The sequence below is a fragment of the Babylonia areolata genome, chromosome 23 (assembly GCF_041734735.1).
Source record: "Babylonia areolata isolate BAREFJ2019XMU chromosome 23, ASM4173473v1, whole genome shotgun sequence".
NCBI lineage: Eukaryota > Metazoa > Mollusca > Gastropoda > Neogastropoda > Buccinidae > Babylonia > Babylonia areolata.
Genome location: NC_134898.1, coordinates 1,094,760 through 1,118,605, shown reverse-complemented (window position 1 = coordinate 1,118,605; position 23,846 = coordinate 1,094,760). Strand labels below are relative to the sequence as shown.

The 23,846-nt window shown below is 45.8% G+C and overlaps 1 protein-coding gene across 2 annotated transcripts in view; it reads right to left on the bottom strand.

The window, feature by feature from the left end:
* Positions 1 to 23,846, bottom strand: part of LOC143297803 (uncharacterized) — a 46,561-nt gene that overhangs the window by 17,721 nt on the left and 4,994 nt on the right. For both annotated transcript variants that reach the window (XM_076610306.1, XM_076610305.1), the window contains exons 4-13: positions 22,956 to 23,132; positions 19,296 to 19,377; positions 17,326 to 18,628; positions 15,861 to 16,180; positions 13,035 to 13,278; positions 10,431 to 10,604; positions 9,289 to 9,400; positions 8,046 to 8,215; positions 6,543 to 6,764; positions 5,434 to 5,635 (exon numbers count right to left, since the gene is read on the bottom strand). In XM_076610306.1, coding sequence (XP_076466421.1) covers positions 5,434 to 5,635; positions 6,543 to 6,764; positions 8,046 to 8,215; positions 9,289 to 9,400; positions 10,431 to 10,604; positions 13,035 to 13,278; positions 15,861 to 16,180; positions 17,326 to 18,628; positions 19,296 to 19,377; positions 22,956 to 23,132 — 3,006 coding nt within the window. The remainder of the gene's footprint in view (positions 1 to 5,433; positions 5,636 to 6,542; positions 6,765 to 8,045; positions 8,216 to 9,288; positions 9,401 to 10,430; positions 10,605 to 13,034; positions 13,279 to 15,860; positions 16,181 to 17,325; positions 18,629 to 19,295; positions 19,378 to 22,955; positions 23,133 to 23,846) is intronic.

The following is a 23,846-nucleotide window of genomic DNA, read 5'->3' as shown; positions in this document are numbered from 1 at the left end:
AGCCCTCAGTGTGTGTGTGTTACCAGTGTGGTGTGTGAAGCCCTCAGTGTGTGTGTGTTACCAGTGTGGTGTGTGAAGCCCTCAGTGTGTGTGTGAATCCCTCAGTGTGTGTGTGTTACCAGTGTGTGTGTGAAGACCTCAGTGTGTGTGTGTTACCAGTGTGGTGTGTGAAGCCCTCAGAGTGTGTTACCAGTGTGGTGTGTGAAGCCCTCAGTGTGTGTGTTACCAGTGTGGTGTGTGAAGCCCTCAGTGTGTGTTACCAGTGTGGTGTGTGAAGCCCTCAGAGTGTGTGTGTTACCAGTGTGGTGTGTGAAGCCCTCAGTGTGTGTGTTACCAGTGTGGTGTGTGAAGCCCTCAGTGTGTGTTACCAGTGTGGTGTGTGAAGACCTCAGTGTGTGTGTGTGTTACCAGTGTGGTGTGTGAAGCCGTCAGTATGTGTGTTACCAGTGTGGTGTGTGAAGACCTCAGTGTGTGTGTTACCAGTGTGGTGTGTGAAGCCCTCAGAGTGTGTGTGTTACCAGTGTGGTGTGTGAAGCCCTCAGTGTGTGTGTTACCAGTGTGGTGTGTAAAGCCCTCAGTGTGTGTGTGTTACCAGTGTGGTGTGTGAAGCCCTCAGTGTGTGTGTTACCAGTGTGGTGTGTGAAGCCCTCAGAGTGTGTGTGTTACCAGTGTGGCAGACAGCAGACAGCTCTACAGCACAGTCAGCACTGGAGCCTGCTCTGCAACGCTGACACATCAAATTTGCGCAGTGTTGTCATCATCGGGCTGTACAGGGGGCACTGACCTACCACCCCTGTCCAATATGTACACAGTACAGTGATGTACCAGATCCTCCCTTACAAGGCAGCCCTATGTCCCACAGTTACACAGTACAGTGATGTACCAGATCCTCCCTTACAAGGCAGCCCTATGTCCCACAGTTACACAGTACAGTGATGTACCAGATCTGATGTGTGTGTTACCAGTGTGGTGTGTGAAGCCCTCAGTGTGTGTGTGTTACCAGTGTGGTGTGTAAAGCCCTCAGTGTGTGTGTTACCAGTGTGGTGTGTAAAGCCCTCAGTGTGTGTGTGTTACCAGTGTGGTGTGTGAAGCCCTCAGTGTGTGTGTGTTACCAGTGTGGTGTGTGAAGCCCTCAGTGTGTGTGTGTTACCAGTGTGGTGTGTGAAGCCCTCAGTGTGTGTGTTACCAGTGTGGTGTGTGAAGCCCTCAGTGTGTGTGTGTTACCAGTGTGGTGTGTGAAGCCCTCAGTGTGTGTGTGAAGCCCTCAGTGTGTGTGTGTTACCAGTGTGGTGTGTGAAGCCCTCAGTGTGTGTGTGAAGCCCTCAGTGTGTGTGTGTTACCAGTGTGTGTGTGAAGCTCTCAGTGTGTGTGTGTTACCAGTGTGGTGTGTGAAGCCCTCCGTGTGTGTGTGTGTTACCAGTGTGGTGTGTGAAGCCCTCAGTGTGTGTGTGTTACCAGTGTGGTGTGTGAAGCCCTCAGTGTGTGTGTGAATCCCTCAGTGTGTGTGTGTTACCAGTGTGTGTGTGAAGACCTCAGTGTGTGTGTGTTACCAGTGTGGTGTGTGAAGCCCTCAGTGTGTGTTACCAGTGTGGTGTGTGAAGCCCTCAGTGTGTGTTACCAGTGTGGTGTGTGAAGCCATGAGTATGTGTTACCAGTGTGGTGTGTAAAGCCCTCAGTGTGTGTGTGTTACCAGTGTGGTGTGTGAAGCCCTCAGTGTGTGTGTTACCAGTGTGGTGTGTGAAGCCCTCAGTGTGTGTGTGTTACCAGTGTGGTGTGTGAAGCCCTCAGAGTGTGTGTGTTACCAGTGTGGTGTGTGAAGCCCTCAGAGTGTGTGTGTTACCAGTGTGGCAGACAGCAGACAGCTCTACAGCACAGTCAGCACTGGAGCCTGCTCTGCAACGCTGACACATCAAATTTGCGCAGTGCTGTCATCATCGGGCTGTACAGGGGGCACTGACCTACACACCACACTGGCACACTGTCTTTAACCAAAAATATTTAGCTCAACATTCATCACACACAAAAAGCTAAGAATGCCTGTAGCATTTTACCAAGAAAATATATGAGAATTCACATAGTATATCAAAAACAAAGAAAATTGGTAATGACTCACTGATAAGTTCTGACCTCGAGACAATTTTGTACGAACAGTATGATTTGTATACATGTGTATGTGTGCATGCATTTTTCTTTTCTTTTTCTTTTTTTTATAATCATTTTGTTCGTCAAAATGACATCAACAGTGATGACTACACATTGTCAGTGGTTAACTGAAAGGCCCAGACAATACAGTAGCTTTCGTCTTCAGAACTGCTGTATTCTGTCTTCATCCACCTCTACATCTTCAGAACTGCTGTACTCTGTGTCTTCATCCACCTCTACATCTTCAGAACTGCTGTACTCTGTCTTCATCCACCTCTACATCTTCAGAACTGCTGTATTCTGTGTCTTCATCCACCTCTACATCTTCAGAACTGCTGTACTCTGTCTTCATCCACCTCTACATCTTCAGAACTGCTGTACTCTGTCTTCATCCACCTCTACATCTTCAGAACTGCTGTATTTTGTCTTCATCCACCTCTACATCTTCACAACTGCTGTGTCTTCATCCACCTCTACATCTTCAGAACTGCTGTACTCTGTCTTCATCCACCTCTACATCTTCACAACTGCTGTATTCTGTCTTCATCCACCTCTACATCTTCAGAACTGCTGTACTCTGTCTTCATCCACCTCTACATCTTCAGAACTGCTGTATTCTGTCTTCATCCACCTCTACATCTTCACAACTGCTGTGTCTTCATCCACCTCTACATCTTCAGAACTGCTGTACTCTGTCTTCATCCACCTCTACATCTTCACAACTGCTGTATTCTGTCTTCATCCACCTCTACATCTTCAGAACTGCTGTACTCTGTCTTCATCCACCTCTACATCTTCAGAACTGCTGTACTCTGTGTCTTCATCCACCTCTACATCTTCACAACTGCTGTACTGTGTGTCTTCATCCACCTCTACATCTTCACAACTGCTGTACTGTCTTCATCCACCTCTACATCTTCAGAACTGCTGTACTCTGTGTCTTCATCCACCTCTACATCTTCACAACTGCTGTACTTTGTGTCTTCATCCACCTCTACATCTTCACAACTGCTGTATTCTGTCTTCATCCACCTCTACATCTTCAGAACTGCTGTATTCTGTGTCTTCATCCACCTCTACATCTTCAGAACTGCTGTACTCTGTGTCTTCATCCACCTCTACATCTTCAGAACTGCTGTACTCTGTCTTCATCCACCTCTACATCTTCAGAACTGCTGTACTCTGTGTCTTCATCCACCTCTACATCTTCACAACTGCTGTACTCTGTCTTCATCCACCTCTACATCTTCACAACTGCTGTATTCTGTGTCTTCATCCACCTCTACATCTTCAGAACTGCTGTATTCTGTGTCTTCATCCACCTCTACATCTTCACAACTGCTGTACTCTGTCTTCATCCACCTCTACATCTTCACAACTGCTGTATTCTGTGTCTTCATCCACCTCTACATCTTCACAACTGCTGTATTCTGTGTCTTCATCCACCTCTACATCTTCACAACTGCTGTTTTCTGTGTCTTCATCCACCTCTACATCTTCAGAACTGCTGTACTCTGTGTCTTCATCCACCTCTACATCTTCACAACTGCTGTACTCTGTGTCTTCATCCACCTCTACATCTTCAGAACTGCTGTATTCTGTCTTCATCCACCTCTACATCTTCAGGACTGCTGTACTCTGTCTTCATCCCCCTCTACATCTTCACAACTGCTGTATTCTGTGTCTTCATCCACCTCTACATCTTCAGAACTGCTGTATTCTGTGTCTTCATCCACCTCTACATCTTCACAACTGCTGTACTCTGTCTTCATCCACCTCTACATCTTCACAACTGCTGTACTCTGTCTTCATCCACCTCTACATCTTCACAACTGCTGTACTCTGTCTTCATCCACCTCTACATCTTCAGAACTGCTGTACTCTGTCTTCATCCACCTCTACATCTTCAGAACTGCTGTATTCTGTCTTCATCCACCTCTACATCTTCAGAACTGCTGTACTCTGTCTTCATCCACCTCTACATCTTCAGAACTGCTGTACTCTGTCTTCATCCACCTCTACATCTTCAGAACTGCTGTACTCTGTCTTCATCCACCTCTACATCTTCACAACTGCTGTACTCTGTCTTCATCCACCTCTACATCTTCAGAACTGCTGTACTCTGTCTTCATCCACCTCTACATCTTCAGAACTGCTGTACTCTGTCTTCATCCACCTCTACATCTTCAGAACTGCTGTACTCTGTCTTCATCCACCTCTACATCTTCAGAACTGCTGTACTCTGTGTCTTCATCCACCTCTACATCTTCACAACTGCTGTACTGTGTGTCTTCATCCACCTCTACATCTTCAGAACTGCTGTACTCTGTGTCTTCATCCACCTCTACACCTTCAGAACTGCTGTATTCTGTCTTCATCCACCTCTACATCTTCAGAAGTGCTGTACGCTGTGTCTTCATCCACCTCTACATCTTCAGAACTGCTGTATTCTGTCTTCATCCACCTCTACATCTTCAGAACTGCTGTACTCTGTGTCTTCATCCACCTCTACATCTTCAGAACTGCTGTATTCTGTGTCTTCATCCACCTCTACATCTTCAGAACTGCTGTATTCTGTGTCTTCATCCACCTCTACATCTTCAGTGTAGGAATCTTCTGCTGATGACTTGTTAATGATGTCAGCAGCTGTGAAACGCTGTCTCATTGTCACCTCTGTTGTTCGTACAGAGAGAGTATCAGTATCAGTATCAGTAGCTCAAGGAGGCGTCACTACGTTTGGACAAATCCATATACGCTACACCACATTTGCCAAGCAGATGCCTGACCAGCAATGTGACCCAACGTGCTTAGTCAAGCCTTGAGAAAAAAATTTCTTAAATAATGATAATAATAATTAAAAAAAGAAAAAAAAAGAAAAAAAAAAAGAAGACAAATAGGCAAATAAATGTAAAACCTGCAGACACACATACAGACGCACATGCATCACAGATATGCAACAAACATGCAGTTTGAGAGTGCAGAGAGCACAGAGAGTCCAATAATGTTGAACATAACCTATTTACCAGAGTCACTGGAGCAGACTCCAGCAGGGTTTGATTCCCGTCCTGTGCAAAGTACTGCTATGCCCAAGTGAGGAACTCCAAAGGAGCTGTGGCTAGTAGCCGCCATTGATTATAACACCTCTTGCCCCTGGCACAGAACAGCTGAAGAACTCCAGACCCTGAAGCACACCTGGGGTATGATTCAGAGGCTGGCCTCCCACACACAAGAGTGGCAGGTCTCCGTTGCTGTATAATATGACCTCCCCTGTATTTCATCCTCACCACTCACCAGATGCCTTGTCCTGGCTTTGCTTCTTGATGCGGTGTTTGCGCTCAATCTCGATGTTGTGCTGTGTGCGCATGTGCCTCAGCACGTGCTCTTTCTGGGAGCCGCGGTAGTCGCACAGCCCGCACTGGAAAGGCTTCTCCTTGGTGTGGATGTACTGGTGCCGGCGCAGCCGACTCTCACAGTCCGTCACAAAGCTGCACATCTGCACACACACACAGAATCTGTCACAAAGCTGCACATCTGCACACACACACACACACAGAGTCTGTCACAAAACTGCACATCTGCACACACACACAGTCCATCACAAAACTGCACATACACACAGAGTCTGTCACAAAGCTGCACATCTGCACACACACACACAGTCCATCACAAAACTGCACACACACAGAGTCTGTCACAAAGCTGCACATCTGCACACACACAGAGTCCGTAACAAAGCTGCACATCTGCACACACACAGAGAGTCCGCCACAAAGCTGCACATCTGCACACACACACAGAGTCCGCCACAAAGCTGCACATCTGCACACACACAAAGTCCGCCACAAAGCTGCACATCTGCACACACACACACACACACACACACAGAGTCCGCCACAAAGTTGCACATCTGCACACACACAGAGTCCGCCACAAAGCTGCACACACTCACACAGAGTCCGCCACAAAGCTGCACATCTGCACACACACACACACACACACAGAGTCCACCACAAAGTTGCACATCTGCACACACACAGAGTCCGTAACAAAGCTGCACATCTGCACACACACACAAAGTCCATCACAAAGCTGCACATCTGCACACACACACAAAGTCCATCACAAAGCTGCACATCTGCACACACACACACACACAAAGTCCATCACAAAGCTGCACATCTGCACACACACACACACACAAAGTCCATCACAAAGCTGCACATCTGCACACACACACACACACACAAAGTCCGTCACAAAGCTGCACATCTGCACACACACACACATGTATACCTATGTATGATAGTCATGTCCAACCAGTACCAGCAGAATAGCAGAACAGTTACAGCTCTGCACACACACCACCCCACCTCCCCCCAACACCACATAATGTCACTCACATTGCAGAACAACTTCAGCTCTGGGCCCTTGCTGTGGAACTTGAGGTGCTGGCGCAGGTCGCGCTTGCTGCTGGCCACGATGCCACACTCGCTGCACTTGAAGGCGCTGATGGCTTCCTGGGACCCCAGCTGGGGGATGTGCCGCCGCTTGATGTGAACCTTCAGGTCGGGGTTCTCATTGGCACACACGTAGTCACACAGCGGGCACTTCACCTTCTTCTCCTGTCAAACAGCAACATGATGCAAGGGTTCAGACTTCACCTCCTGTCACACAGAAAGATGATGCAAGGGTTCAGACTTCACCTCCTGTCACACAGCAAGGGTTCAGACTTCACCTCCTGTCACACAGCAAGGGTTCAGACTTCACCTTCTGTCACACAGCAAGGGTTCAGACTTCACCTTCTGTCACACAGCAAGGGTTCAGACTTCACCTTCTGTCACACAGCAAGGGTTCAGACTTGACCTGCTGTCACACAGCAAGATTATGCAAGGGTTCAGACTTCACCTTCTGTCACACAGCAAGGGTTCAGACTTCACCTCCTGTCACACAGCAAGGGTTCAGACTTGACCTCCTGTCACACAGCAAGGGTTCAGACTTGACCTTCTGTCACACAGCAAGGGTTCAGACTTCACCTGCTGTCACACAGCAAGGGGCAGCCAAGGGTTCAGACAATCTGTCTGCCAGTACTGTGTTCCCATGGGTCTGGCTTTCAACACTTTCACCCTTTCTCCCCTTGTCTGATGATACCAGCATTATGTCCCTTGCCTCACGGCGATACTTGACCCCCCAAACCAGCATTATGTCCCTTGCCTCATGGCGATACTTGACCCCCCAAACCAGCAATATGTCCCTTGCCTCATGGCGATACTTGACCCCCCAAACCAGCAATATGTCCCTTGCCTCATGGCCATACTTGACACCCCAAACCAGCATTATGTCTCTTGCTTCATGGCCATACTTGACACCCCAAACCAGTATTATGTCCCTTGCCTCATGGCGATACTTGACCCCCCAAACCAGTATTATGTCCCTTGCCTCATGGCGATACTTGACCCCCCAAACCAGCAATATGTCCCTTGCCTCATGGCGATACTTAACCCCCCAAACCAGCATTATGCCCCTTGTCTCATGGCGATACTTGACCCTCAAACCATTATTATGTCCCTTGACCCCCCCAACCAGTATTATGTCCCTTGCCTCATGGAGATACTTGACCCCCCAAACCAGTATTATGTCCCTTGCCTCATGGAGATACTTGACCCTCCCCAAACCAGTATTATGTCCCTTGCCTCATGGAGATACTTGACCCCCCCCAAACCAGTATTATGTCCTTTGCTGATACATGACCCCCCAAACCAGCATTATGCCCCTTGCCTCATGGAGATACTTGACCCCCCAAACCAGTATTATGTCCCTTGACCCCCCCCCCCCAACCAAGCCAGCATTATGTCCCTTGCCTCATGGACATACTTGACCCCCCAAACCAGTATTATGTCCCTTGCCTCATGGCGGTACTTGATGTGTCGTTCCAGGTGGATCTTCTGGCGGAAGAACAGGTCGCACATGGGACACTTGTGGTTGCGGATGTCCTTGTGGATCTCCTGGTGGCGCTTCAGGTTGCTGGAGGTGGCTGCCCGGTATGCACACTGATCACATGCGTACGGCCGCAAACCTGCCCGTCATCAAACAAGTTTTTGTGACTTTTTTGTGTGTGTGGATGTGTAGGGGTCATTCATAACCTATAAATCCTTACTGTAAGCTCATAATAATTTTTAAATCTTATATGCATATACAGTGGCAAGATTTGTTTAACCCTTTGAGCCCTGACCACCGCTTTACCGGTGGTGGGGAGGGGTGGCATAATGCCTGGCCACCGGTTGAGCGGTGCGTAAACACTTGTGTTGTGTTTTGCTATTGGTTGACTTATATTGAAGAGCCAATCAGAAAAACGGTAATATTCCGACGCCAGCGAACGCAGTACCAATATTGCCGCACCCCCTCACTGTGTTTTGTGCATGTGCTTTGGATAAAAAACATTGATTTCTACCATGACCTGACACGCCTCCTTTGATCAACTGATTCTGCATGCTCAGATTCATTTTCAACATCACTATCTGTAGCAAAATCATCCTATTCAAATTCCACCCCACTATCAGAGTAATCATTGTCATACTCTACTTCCGATAAATCATCAAGCATATCAATTATTTGCTGTATTGTGTACAGTTGCTTTCTCGCACGTTTTGTCCCCGATTTCTGCCCTGACGGGCCAGGTTGAGACTCTGCACGCTTCAAGTGTTTACACACCGCTCAACTGGTGGCCGGGCATTATGTCATTTTTCTCTGCCACCGGTAAAGCGGTGGTCAGAGCTCAAAGAGTTTAATACCAATTCTTTGAAAATTCTGGCTCAGGAGCTCAGGCAGAAAGGTTAAAATTGCTCAGGAACTCAGGGCTCAAAGGGTTAAGAGTTCAGATTGGACAAAAAAGGCCTCAACACCAAGAGAAAAAGGAAAACTGCATTTCTAACTTAACACATTTCCATAATTAAACATGACTGGCTACAATTTTTTCACCACTTTGAAAAACACCTGAAAATGTCAGACAATGTGGTCAAAATGTCAGACAATGTGGCCAAAATGTCCTGTTCCAACCAACATCTTGCACTACCTGGCCTCCAGTATGACCAGTGGTCAGATCACACGCTCCACAACACAGCAGTGATATCCTTTTTCACGCAGACCTACCCAAATGTTTTTTCTTGTGTTTGTAGAAGTTTGGGCGGCGGTAGGTCTGGAACTGACAGAGGTGGCAGGTGAACAGACCTTTCTCGTCCACTGTGTAGAAGTCTGGATCAGACTGTCAACAAAATGCACCATGCACACAACGTACAACAGCTGCCATGAACCACTAACCACATGGAAATGATCCTGCTCCTGACTTGGCCAATGCTCCCTGTGTCTGTTTCTACTGCAGTCATTAGTCTGTGAACATATGCCTGTTTTCCACTGTTCTAAGCGTGTCAATACGTGTATGTCAGTCAGTGCACATGTAAGTGATGTGTGCATGTCTTGCGTGTGAATATAATAATATGCACAGTTGCAGAAAGTGGAAATAGAAGGCAATATGTAATTAATTAATTTCCAAAATGGATGAATAAAGATGTATTGTACACACAAGAAACCAAACAACATGCGGCCAAACCACCCGACTAGGAATCCAGTGTCGTCAGGTTCAACTCCCTCAGTTATACAGGCCTGGATTTTTGCTTCTCCCTCCACCAGACCTTTTGTGGTGGTCTGGGTGCTAGTCTTTTGGACGAGATGATGTGGCATGCAATAAAACCATGTAAAGGAACCCATGGCGACAAAAAAGGGGTTGACCCTGGAAAAATTCTGCATAAAACTAAAAATGCACATTGACAGTAAACCAAACAGGTATGCAGAAAAAGAAAAGAGGGGTTGTGCAGCAATGTCCTGACTCGCTCTCCCTGAGGAGAGCAGCCTGAATTTCTTACAGAGAAATCCATTGTGACAAAAAGTGATACAACACGGTACAAAATCAGTAAAACCCTCACGTCTCATAATTTGTCAACTCAGTCCTTACCTGTTTCCACACATAAGTGGAAGAAGCATCAAACAAGAGTGTAAGTTTGACGCTGAACCTGAAAGACTGATGTGCACTTGGAGCGGGGTTTGGAGGCCAAGAGTAGTAGGATGTGAGTTTAAAAATCTCTCACTAACACTTATGCCAGCTATCTTGTTAATCCAAAGTAGGGGTTCTACGTATCTATTCATAACCATCTATATACATGTGCATAAATAACAAAATAAATGAACAAATATATGTCTACACACACACAAACTAAACAACTAACTCCACCCCTTACATCAATTCTCTCTGTGCGTCGGACATAGGGCTGCTTGACGGTGGAGCCCTCCGGCAGGTCGACGATGATGTACTTCTCCTTCTTGGCCTCCCCCTCGGTGGCGTGCTCAGGGCCTTCCCTCCCTTCCTGCCCCGCCAGTTCCCTCCCCTCACCCACCTCCACCATCTCTCCGCTCTGCTGACACAGGAACCCAGCAACGACACGTCATCAACCAGGGCTGTCATTGTCAATACCAGTTACACATGTCCAACAATCTCCACCCTAGAGCCACCAGAACCAAGCAACAACGCTTCACATGTTGGTCAGAACTTAGAACCAGTGCGGTCAATACCAGTTACACATGTCCACCACCTCTCCACTCTACAGACAAGAACCGAGCAACAATGCGTGACGTGCTGGTTACAGCCAGTGCTGTCAATACCAGTTACCATCTCAAATTATTCCTTCTTTACCTTCTCACTCAGACTTCCACCAGGGTGACCACAATATATATAATATAAAGATGGATAAAAAGTATCTGGAAAAAAAAAGAGAAAGATACGAACGAAGAAAACAACAGTTTCTCTTCCTCCCTTCCATCACTTGGTTAAGTTACAACACTGGAATGCTGGCAATCAATTGATTCTTCAACAATGCTGAGAGTCCTTTCCAATACATCAACATGTTTGTTGCTGACAGCCCAGCTGTACTGTCAGGGCCTGTCAGGGCTGTCAACATCAACCCTAAAGTATTCTTCATAAAACATCAATCCTAAAGTATTCTTCATAAAACATCAATCCTAAAGTGTTCTTCATAAAACAATCCTAAAGTGTTCTTCATAAAACAACAACCCTAAAGTGTTCTTCATAAAACAACAACCCTAAAGTCTTCTTCATAAAACATCAATCCTAAAGTGTTCTTCATAAAACATCAATCATAAAGTGTTCTTCAAAAAACATCAATCCTAAAGTGTTCTTCATAAAACAATCTTAAAGTGTTCTTCATAAAACAACAATCCTAAGTGTTCTTCATAAAACATCAATCCTAAAGTGTTCTTCATAAAACATCAATCCTAAAGTGTTCTTCATAAAACAACAAACATCAATCCTACAGTGTTCTTCATAAAAAATCCATCCTAAAGTGTTCTTCATAAAACAACAAACATCAATCCTAAAGTCTTCTTCATAAAACATCAATCCTAAAGTCTTCTTCATAAAACTTCAATCCTAAAGTCTTCTTCATAAAACAATCCTAAAGTATTCTTCATAAAACATCAATCCTGTAGTCTTCTTCATAAAAAATCAATCCTAAAGTGTTCTTCATAAAACAATCCTAAAATGTTCTTCATAAAACAACAATCCTAAAGTATCTTCAAAAAACATCAATCCTAAAGTCTTCTTCAAAAAACATCAATCCTAAAGTCTTCTTTATAAAACATCAATCATCAATCCTAAAGTCTTCTTCAAAAAACATCAATCCTAAAGTCTTCTTATCCTAAAGTATTCTTCACAAAACAATCCTAAAGTGTTCTTCAAAAAACAACAATCCTAAAGTGTTCTTCATAAAACAATAAACATCAATCCTAAAGTGTTCTTCATAAAACAATAAACATCAATCCTAAAGTGTTTTTCATAAAACATCAATCCTAAGTGTTTTTTCATAAAACATCAATCCTAAAGTGTTCTTCATAAAACAACAAACATCAATCCTAAAGTGTTCTTCATAAAACAACAAACATCAATCCTAAAGTGTTTTTCATAAAACATCAATCCTAAAGTGTTCTTCATAAAACAACAAACATCAATCCTAAAGTGTTCTTCATAAAACAACAAACATCAATCCTAAAGTGTTTTTCATAAAACAACAAACATCAATCCTAAAGTGTTTTTCATAAAACATCAATCCTAAAGTGTTCTTCATAAAACAACAAACATCAATCCTAAAGTGTTCTTCATAAAACAACAAACATCAATCCTAAAGTGTTCTTCATAAAACAACAAACATCAATCCTAAAGTGTTCTTCATAAAACAACAAACATCAATCCTAAAGTGTTCTTCATAAAACAACAAACATCAATCCTAAAGTGTTCTTCATAAAACAACAAACATCAATCCTAAAGTGTTTTTCATGAAACAACAAACATCAATCCTAAAAGTGTTTTTCATAAAACAACACACATCAATCCTAAAGTGTTTTTCATAAAACATCAATCCTAAAGTGTTCTTCATAAAACAACAAACATCAATCCTAAAGCGTTCTTCTTAAAACAACAAACATCAATCCTAAAGTGTTTTCATAAAACAACAAACATCAATCCTAAAAGTGTTTTTTCATAAAACAACAAACATCAATCCTAAAGTGTTTTTCATAAAACAACAAACATCAATCCTAAAGTATTCTTCATAAAACAAACAAAAAACAAAAACCCACCACCTAGAAATTCTGAAACTGTTCTGAAATACAAACGATTCAGAAAGAAAAGGAAAAAACTCCAGAAACAAAGAGGAAATTTCCAGCACAGATTTTCCATCAAGTGGGAAGACTGTTTGTCCTGAAAGAGTTTGACGCACAACACTTAGACGCACACACAAGTGAAAACTGTTGACGGTGACAAACCAACTGACCTGCAGCAGGTCGTGGCTGTGGGGCTGCTTGACAGTGCTGGTCCCTGGCAGGTCCACAATGATGTACTTCCTCTTCCTGTTCCCCACGTCGCCCTGCAGCATCGCCTCCCTTTTCACCAACTGGCCAAGGTCGCTGGCAGCGTCGTCCTTCTCCACCTTGGTGACGGCCACAACTTCCGTGTTCTCCACACCACCGTCCTTGCTGGGGGGGTGCACGTGCACCGTGATCACTTTCTTGGTCAGTCTGTTGCACAGGTCATGGGTGAGGGTGAGTGATGTTTGTGACGATAATGATAACACAGTCTGTTGCACAGGTCATGGGTGGTGGTGAGTGATGTTTGTGACGATAATGACAACACAGTCTGTTGCACAGGTCAGGGGTGGAGGTGAGTGATGTTTGTGACGATAATGATAACACAGTCTGTTGCACAGGTCATGGGTGGGGGTGAGTGATGTTTGTGACGATAATGATAACAGTCTGTTGCACAGGTCAGGGGTGGGGGTGAGTGATGTTTGTGACGATAATGATAACACAGTCTGTTGCACAGGTCAGGGGTGGGGGTGGTGGGGAGTGATGTTTGTGACGATAATGATAACACAGTCTGTTGCACAGGTCATGGGTGGTGGTGGGGGTGAGTGATGTTTGTGACGATAATGATAACACAGTCTGTTGCACAGGTCAGGGGTGGTGGTGAGTGATGTTTGTGACGATAATGATAACACAGTCTGTTGCACAGGTCATGGGTGGGGGTGAGTGATGTTTGTGACGATAATGATAACACAGTCTGTTGCACAGGTCAGGGGTGGGGGTGAGTGATGTTTGTGACGATAATGATAACACAGTCTGTTGCACAGGTCAGGGGTGGAGGTGGGGGGGAGTGATGTTTGTGACGATAATGATAACACAGTCTGTTGCACAGGTCAGGGGTGGTGGTGGGGGTGAGTGATGTTTGTGACGATAATGATAACACAGTCTGTTGCACAGGTCATGGGTGGTGGTGAGTGATGTTTGTGACGATAATGATAACACAGTCTGTTGCACAGGTCATGGGTGGTGGTGAGTGATGTTTGTGACGATAATGATAACACAGTCTGTCACACAGGTCAGGGGTGGTGGTGAGTGATGTTTGTGACGATAATGATAACACAGTCTGTCACACAGGTCAGGGGTGGTGGTGAGTGATGTTTGTGACGATAATGATAACACAATCTGTTGCACAGGTCATGGGTGGAGGTGGGGGGGAGTGATGTTTGTGACGATAATGATAACACAGTCTGTTGCACAGGTCAGGGGTGGGGGTGGAGGTGAGTGATGTTTGTGACGATAATGATAACACAGTCTGTCGCACAGGTCAGGGGTGGGGGTGAGTGATGTTTGTGACGATAATGATAACACAGTCTGTTGCACAGGTCATGGGTGGTGGTGAGTGATGTTTGTGACGATAATGATAACACAGTCTGTCACACAGGTCATGGGTGGTGGTGAGTGATGTTTGTGACGATAATGATAACACAGTCTGTCACACAGGTCATGGGTGGTGGTGAGTGATGTTTGTGACGATAATGATAACACAGTCTGTTGCACAGGTCAGGGGTGGGGGTGAGTGATGTTTGTGACGATAATGATAACACAGTCTGTTGCACAGGTCAGGGGTGGGGGTGAGTGATGTTTGTGACGATAATGATAACACAGTCTGTTGCACAGGTCAGGGGTGGGGGTGGGGGTGAGTGATGTTTGTGACGATAATGATAACACAGTCTGTTGCACAGGTCAGGGGTGGGAGTGAGTGATGTTTGTGACGATAATGATAACACAGTCTGTTGCACAGGTCAGGGGTGGTGGGGAGTGATGTTTGTGACGATAATGATAACACAGTCTGTTGCACAGGTCAGGGGTGGGGGTGGAGGTGAGTGATGTTTGTGACGATAATGATAACACAGTCTGTTGCACAGGTCAGGGGTGGGGGTGAGTGATGTTTGTGACGATAATGATAACACAGTCTGTTGCACAGGTCAGGGGTGGGGGTGATTGATGTTTGTGACGATAATGATAACAGTCTGACGTCCACACCTACCAGACAGGGAGTTTGTGGCTTTTACAATCAAAGTTACACAGTCATAGATACATGCATTCATGTACAACATATACACAAACAAGCCTGTGCACACACAAACCTTGAAGCAAACATACATACGCCCACTCATTATTTATCTCATTAGGTTACAGATAAAATTTAACTGCATCTAAAACTAAATATAGCGAACACATCGCATGCTCCTTATTTCTCAGTGTATGTCATCTGTTGTTTTTTTGAATAGACTTAAAAAAAAAAAAAAAAAAAATAAAAAAAAAAAAACAGAAAGAGAAATACCCAAATCTGAAGTCCCAGCATTAGCACCATAAAGAAAAGAGTCAACATCTCAATGTGATGTCCCAGAATTAGCACAGTAAAGAAGAAAGAAACGCAACCTGAATCTGATGTCCCAGAATTAGCACAGTAAGAAAGAAACGCAACCTGAATCTGATGTCCCAGAATTAGCATAGTAAGAAAGAAAAGCAACCTGAATTTGATGTCCCAGAATTAGCACAGTAAGAAAGAAAAGCAACCTGAATCTGATGTCCCAGAATTAGCACAGTAAAGAAGAAAAGCAACCCGAATCTGATGTCCCAGAATTAGCGCAGTAAAGAAGAAAGAAACGCAACCTGAATCTGATGTCCCAGAATTAGCACAGTAAATAAGAAAGAAAGGCAACCTGAATCTGATGTCCCAGAATTAGCACAGTAAATAAGAAAGAAAAGCAACCTGAATCTGAAGTAGCACTCACTTCTTGGTGTAGGGCGTCTGGGTTCCACTGGTGACGTACCTCTCCCTGACGGGAACCACCCCCTCCTCCTCCCCATCCTCCTCATCGCTGCTTTCATCCTCATCGGACAGCATGGCGTCCATGTCAGTCATGCTGCCTGCAGCCCTGGTGGCTGGCGTGTCAGACTCTTGGCCTGCTCTGGCCCCTTTCACATCCTGGCCGGTCAGATCCACTGAGGACTGACCCTGTCCCGGTGATGCACTGGGCTGGCTGAGAGCTGGACCATCTCTGGACTCCCTGTGAGACTGGCCAGGGGGGAGGCCTGCTTTCCTGGGGCTGGCCTGGTGGGACAAGTGAACCAACAACTTGAGATGCCTGAGGATGCAATCTGACGCAAAGTGTGATGCTGAACTGTGTTTTGTGAGGCGCCTGGACCAGTTTTCTGGATGAAGTACCATATATATACATTTCTATTATTATTCAATATCAAGAATGCTGACGGTTTCTTTTCTATACTTTCTATTATTCTTTTTTTTTTTCCAACTGAAACAAACAAATGAACACCACCAATGCACATTGTGTGAGAAACATTGTATTGTAATTATATTGTTGTATTACAATGTTACAATACAATGTAACACTAACAGGCAGAAGGATGTGGACATTATTCTCACTCTGTCTCAGTATTTGTGGAGCAGAAAAGGTATGCAGAAACCAGAGCTATTCTCACTCTATCTCAGTATTTGTGGAGCAGAAAAGGTATGCAGAAACCAGAGCTATTCTCACTCTATCTCAGTATTTGTGGAGCAGAAAAGGTATGCAGAAACCAGAGCTATTCTCACTCTATCTCGGTATTTGTGGAGCAGAAAAGGTATGCAGAAACCAGAGCTATTCTCACTCTATCTCAGTATTTGTGGAGCAGAAAAGGTATGCAGAAACCAGAGCTATTCTCACTCTGTCTCAGCATTTGTGGAGCAGAAAAGGTATGCAGAAACCAGAGCTATTCTCACTCTATCTCAGTATTTGTGGAGCAGAAAAGGTATGCAGAAACCAGAGCAACACCTCTCCGCATGATTAGCAAAGAACAGTCAACAACCCAGAGAGTTATGCAGTACATTTGGTTGGTGTGGTACATTCAACAAAGTTGCGTGTAACTCATGAAAATTTTAATCATTCCCAACATAGTGGCTTGTTAAGCCTGCACATGCAGGTGTTTTCTAAATCTGAATGCATCACAGACAGTCAGATCAAAAACCAGAAGTACAAATCTGCAAACCTGACATCCATCCATTCTCCTGAAAACAACACTCTCTGACTGCTAAAGTGACAAGTAAACAAATTATTAATAAAACATTAATCTGACAGAACAGCAAGTGCAAGACAGCACTGAACATAATGAATACTGTTCCTGTTACATTTTGGCACACACAGACATCGTGAACTTGTCACTGTGAACACCACAAAGCAAGGAAACACAAACACCTACATCTTCCACAACAGAGACGGCAGATTCCAACACTGACTGTGAAGGCCCCGCTACATGGACGGTCACCGTTTTGGGCTGCTGAGGGAGAGACTCACACCCGTCCGTGGCGGAGGTGGGCGGAGCCAGCTGGGCAGACACCACTTTCTGCACAGCCACCGGAAGCTGCTGGATCTGCTGGGAAGAGATGACCTTGACCAGTTTCCCAGCATGCTCCTTCCTTTCCGCCAACACCACCGGCACTTTCTTGTGTGGGGACAGCTCGACGATGGACATGACGTCCCCCACCCCCGCCTCTCTGACACTGCTCACCTTGCTGCCACCCTCAGGCCACCCCCCAGGCAGCACCCCTGCCTTCTGTGGGCTGCGGTCCTCTGCCGGGCACTCCGGCTGACCGGGGGGCTGGCGCACGATGAACACCGACTTGGACGTGGCAGGCACACAGGGCTTGCTAACCACCCTGCCGGGAGTGTCCACACTCTTTCTGTCTCTGTCCCCCAGCACACTGTGGGCAGGGGGGGACAGGGGCACCACCTCACCACCTCTGTCCATCCCCTGCTCACAGTCATCCGCTATCTCCACCTCCACAGCCGCCTCAGTCAGGTCTTCAACCATGATGTCACACTCCGGGACGTCGCACTGCGACACACCCTCACCGCCTTTTGTCCGTCCTTCGTGTGTGTCCGTTTGTGGCCACTGGGAGGCGGCCGTGTCATCATGGTCAGCAGGGGGGGACTGCACACACACAGCTCGGGAGCTTGTGATGGACACTGTGCGACTGAGAGTGACCGATGTGGCGGCAACAGAAGCGGCGGTTGGGGACAGAGAAGCCTTCACTGATGACGGACCTGTTGAACTGACCACTGACGACAAGGCAGACACCAGGCCTGTGGACTCAGAACACTGAGGAGATGATGTTGACACTGACGCTGTGTAAGACACAGACGATGGCAAAGAGTGAATGTTGGCCAAGACCGATGAGGTCTGAGGAGAGGACACCTTGGTGGCAGCGCTGGGTGTGGAGAGGGGGGAGGTTGCCACGGTGACACACACAGTCCTGGACGCCAGACTGGCAGGGCTGGGGACAGTGGCTGCTGACTGCTGATGGGGTGACCACACAACAGTGGACGTCGTCAGCACTGGCTGGCTCCGTGCACAGGACACGGCATGTGACGATGACGTTGATGATGCTGTCACCATGGTTACTGACACAGACACAGCCACAGCTGGACCCTGTGAGGCAGTGGGGATCATGCTGGAGGCTGCCCTCTCTGCCAGTCCTGGGCTGCTCCCTTTAGGCACAGCACTGCACAAAGAAAAACCAAAATATGCTGTCACATACATGCAATCATGCTTGCTGCTTTCTTTCTGGGTGACAGAAGACTGCGAAAGGAACATGTCAAAACTGTGCAGAGAAACAGAGAACGGTGCTGAAAACATCTGTGTGTTTTCTTTTTTGATTCACTGCACAGGCTGGAAATTCTACTGTTCTAAACTTCCATATTTCTTTTTAGCATACATGTGTGTGTTTGTACTTCAGCTTGTGTGTGTGTGTGTGTGTGTGTGTGTGTGTGTGTGTGTGTGTGTGTGTGTGTGTGTGTGTGTGTGTGTGTGTGTGCTGCCTGAAAAACTACAGGTAAAATGGTACAAGTGACAGAATGTACACACTTCTATGTACAAGTATCGTTCATAAATTACAAGAGACTCCGCTTATGATCAACATTCTGAAAAATATGTACGCATCAGTTGGCAGCAATCACAGATTCAGAGAAAATCTATGAGTATCTATCTGTATAAGTATTTTTGCAAGTCCACTGGAGTACATATGAATATCCATGGGTGTACACAAATACCTAACATTTCCTTGTTTGAATCAAACAAAGAAGAACACACAAGAATGCTACTGCCTCACACACCAAGACTGGTTTGTTTGTGTTCAAAGCAAGAAATCCCAAAGAAAGCACAAGGCAAACCTTTTTGCTGGGGACTTCTTCCCCTTGTCTGCAGACTGTTTCTTGGAGGAGGAAGCTTTGGCACGCTTGGAGACTGGGGCATCTGGAATCAGACAGGCTTGTCCTTCACACATGGTCAGACAGACAGGTCCTTCACACATTGTCAGACAGACATGTCCTTCACACATAGTCAGACAGACATGTCCTTCACACATAGTCAGACAGACATGTCCTTCACACGTTGTCAGACAGACATGTCCTTCACACATAGTCAGACAGACATGTCCTTCACACGCTGTCAGACAGACATGTCCTTCACACATAGTCAGACAGGCATGTCCTTCACACATAGTCAGACAGGCATGTCCTTCACACATAGTCAGACAGACATGTCCTTCACACATAGTCAGACAGACATGTCCTTCACACATAGTCAGACAGACATGTCCTTCACACATAGTCAGACAGGCATGTCCTTCACACATAGTCAGACAGACATGTCCTTCACACATAGTCAGACATGTCCTTCACACATGGTCAGACAGACAGGTCCTTCACACACTGTCAGACAGACATGTCCTTCACACACTGTCAGACAGACAGGTCCTTCACAAATTGTCAGACAGACATGTCCTTCACACATGGTCAGACAGACATGTCCTTCACACATTGTCAGACAGACATGTCCTTCACACATTGTCAGACAGACATGTCCTTCACACACTGTCAGACAGACAGGTCCTTCACACATAGTCAGACAGACATGTCCTTCACACATTATCAGACAGACATGTCCTTCACACACAGTCAGACAGACATGTCCTTCACACATTGTCAGACAGACATGTCCTTCACACACTGTCAGACAGACAGGTCCTTCACACATAGTCAGACAGACATGTCCTTCACACATTATCAGACAGACATGTCCTTCACACACAGTCAGACAGACATGTCCTTCACACATGGTCAGACAGACATGTCCTTCACACACAGTCAGACAGACATGTCCTTCACACATAGTCAGACAGACAGGTCCTTCACAAATTGTCAGACAGACATGTCCTTCACACATAGTCAGACAGACATGTCCTTCACACATTGTCAGACAGACATGTCCTTCACACATTGTCAGACAGACATGTCCTTCACACATTGTCAGACAGGCATGTCCTTCACACTTTGTCAGACAGACATGTCCTTCACACATAGTCAGACAGACATGTCCTTCACACACAGTCAGACAGACATGTCCTTCACACATTGTCAGACAGACATGTCCTTCACACACTGTCAGACAGACATGTCCTTCACACATGGTCAGACAGACAGGTCCTTCACAAATTGTCAGACAGACATGTCCTTCACACACAGTCAGACAGACATGTCCTTCACACATGGTCAGACAGACAGGTCCTTCACAAATTGTCAGACAGACATGTCCTTCACACACAGTCAGACAGACATGTCCTTCACACATTGTCAGACAGACATGTCCTTCACACACTGTCAGACAGACATGTCCTTCACACATTGTCAGACAGACATGTCCTTCACACACTGTCAGACAGACATGTCCTTCACACACAGTCAGACAGACATGTCCTTCACACATTGTCAGACAGACATGTCCTTCACACATTGTCAGACAGGCATGTCCTTCACACTTTGTCAGACAGGCATATAGACAGGCATGTCCTTCACACATTGTCAGACAGGCATGTCCTTCACACATTGTCAGACAGACATGTCCTTCACACATAGACAGGCATGTCCTTCACACATTGTCAGACAGACACGTCATACACACATATAATCTAAGACAGACATGTCGCACACACACATATAATCAGAGAGACATGCAGACACATAATCAGACAGACAAGCAGTATGCATATAATTAGATATGTCATACACACATAATCAGACAGACATGTAGTATGCATATAATTAGACATGTCATACACACATAATCAGACAGACATGCAGTATGCATATAATTAGACATGTCATACACACATAATCAGACAGACATGCAGTATGCATATAATTAGACATGTCATACACACATAATCAGACATGTCTACTCATAATGAGACAGACTAATTGTACACATATAATCACTAAATCAGACTTAACACATACACATAAGGCCACGCCCCCTCAGCCTCCATCCAACTCTTCTTCCCCCTGTCTGACCCAGTACACTTTGTCCAGTCCCCCCGCCCCCCTTCCCCCTGTCTGACCCAGTACACTTTGTCCATTCCCCCCGCCCCCCTTCCCCCTGTCTGACCCAGTACACTTTGTCCAGTCCCCCACCCCCTTCCCCCTGTCTGACCCAGTACACTTTGTCCAGTCCCCGCGAGTCAAGACACAGCCAGTAACCCAACCAAATCGTTCAAATAAAGGACTACCTCATGACGGAGATGGGGTTTTCAGCTATCAGTAGAATCTAGAAAGACTCCCAAAGCAAAAGCTACCAGCGTTTTTGTCAGTGAACTCAATACGAACCAGGGAAAAGTCGGAATATTTCAGTGACCGGTTATCTCGTCACTGTGGCAGCGAAGCGTACACGGTTGTGCTGACAAGTTATCTAGTCATCCAGGCAGCCTGGGGGTTAAAGGTTCATGAGGATCAATGCTAAACCAACTCTATACACGATACACACTGCTTCCCCCCTCGCCACCCTCACCTGCCACCCCTGCAGTACTGTGGGCCCTCAGATTGAAAACTAAGTGCTGGCATTGTGCTGGACGCAGCAGACGGCTCAACAGCAGCACAGTGGCTGGTGCCTGTCCACGGTCACTGGCACTACAATTTTGCGCAGTGTTTCATCATCACTGGGCCTCTGGCGCACGTCGTTCCCTGCTGTATTGGTAAAGACGAGCTATGTTCTGTTGCACTGCACTGTGTTGGATTGTACTTTACTGTGTCATCACTTGACATACTTATAATTATATTAGGAAATTTTCTATCTAAAATTACGTTTAAATAACATACTTACCGTGACCCAACTAGTGCAGACTCCGGCAGGGGTCTGACATTCCTGTTCTGTGCAAACTACTATCCGCCTATGCGGAGAAAATGAGAGAACTACGGCCGATAACCTCCCGGAAGTAGGTAACGTCCCCTTTGTCCCCCTGGCTAGCGCCCTCTTTTGACGTGTCATTCTCAAAATTCTATGGTACCATACATACATATATATGTAATCATTTTCATACAGTGTTATTCTCAAAATTCTTTGGTACTTTTACAGTGATACACTTCAATTTTGTGCAGCATTTGTAAGCACTGGTTTGTTTCCTTTGTTTAGGTCCAAATCTTGACACGGAGTTCATTCATTATCCCAAAATTCTGGGGGAGAAAAAAGCAACATTATTTTGATCAGAATGTCAAACAAAAATAGACATTTTCCACTTCAAACCTTTCTTTTTCTCCCATCACTACTACTGCTTGTAGATGTTCACATTTGTTGCACTGATTATGTCATGTCTTACTGAATAAGTCATGTCATTCAAACTTTTGGCAAGAGACACTTCCGCTCACCACTGGCATGTAACTGACATGAATGAAAACATGCTTTGTTCCACAAACTGATGAATTCACGGCATGAGTGACCACACTACAAGATGTCGAAAGTGTGAACTGAACCCAGGCACACATTCTTCTGTCTGACCCTACCTGCAGCGTCCTCCTTCGGTTTTTTGCGGCCGATGGCACCAAAGTCCACCTCCATGTCCTGGAAGCGGCGGTTGGGAACCACGCTCCTGCCACTGCGCCGAGGACTGAAGGCAGCAATGGGCCCCGCGGTTTCTGTCCTGGGTGTGGCTGACAACGCTGTCTTGTCACCAGCTGGAGCTTTATGACAAAGAAGAAAAAAAAGGTCATTTCATTTCCTTCTCAACACTGGGATTTCCTGTCAGAAGTAAATAAAACGATTAAAAACAAAAAAACAGATAGGAGCTTTTTGTGCTTTTGGTAAGAAAAAGGCACACATCATCAAACCACTGCTGCCATGGCTTAGTGGAGTGGTGGCCTAGAGGTAGAAAAAGGCACACATCTTCAAACCACTGCTGCCATGGCTTAGTGGAGTGGTGGCCTAGAGGTAAGAAAAAGGCAGACATCATCAAACCACTGCTGCCATGGCTTAGTGGAGTGGTGGTTTAGAGGTAAGAAAAAGGCACACATCATCTAACCACTGCTGCCAAGGCTTAGTGGAGTGGTGTCCTAGAGGTAAGAAAAAGGCACACATTATCAAACCACTGCTGCCATGGCTTAGTGGAGTGGTGTCCTAGAGGTAAGAAAAAGGCACACATTATCAAACCACTGCTGCCATGGCTTAGTGGAGTGATGTCCTAGAGGTAAGAAAAAGGCAGACATCTTCAAACCACTGCTGCCATGGCTTAGTGGAGTGGTGGTTTAGAGGTAAGAAAAAGGCAGACATCTTCAAACCACTGCTGCCATGGCTTAGTGGAGTGGTGTCCTACAGGTAAGAAAAAGGCAGACATCATCAAACCACTGCTGCCATGGCTTAGTGGAGTGGTGTCCTACAGGTAAGAAAAAGGCAGACAT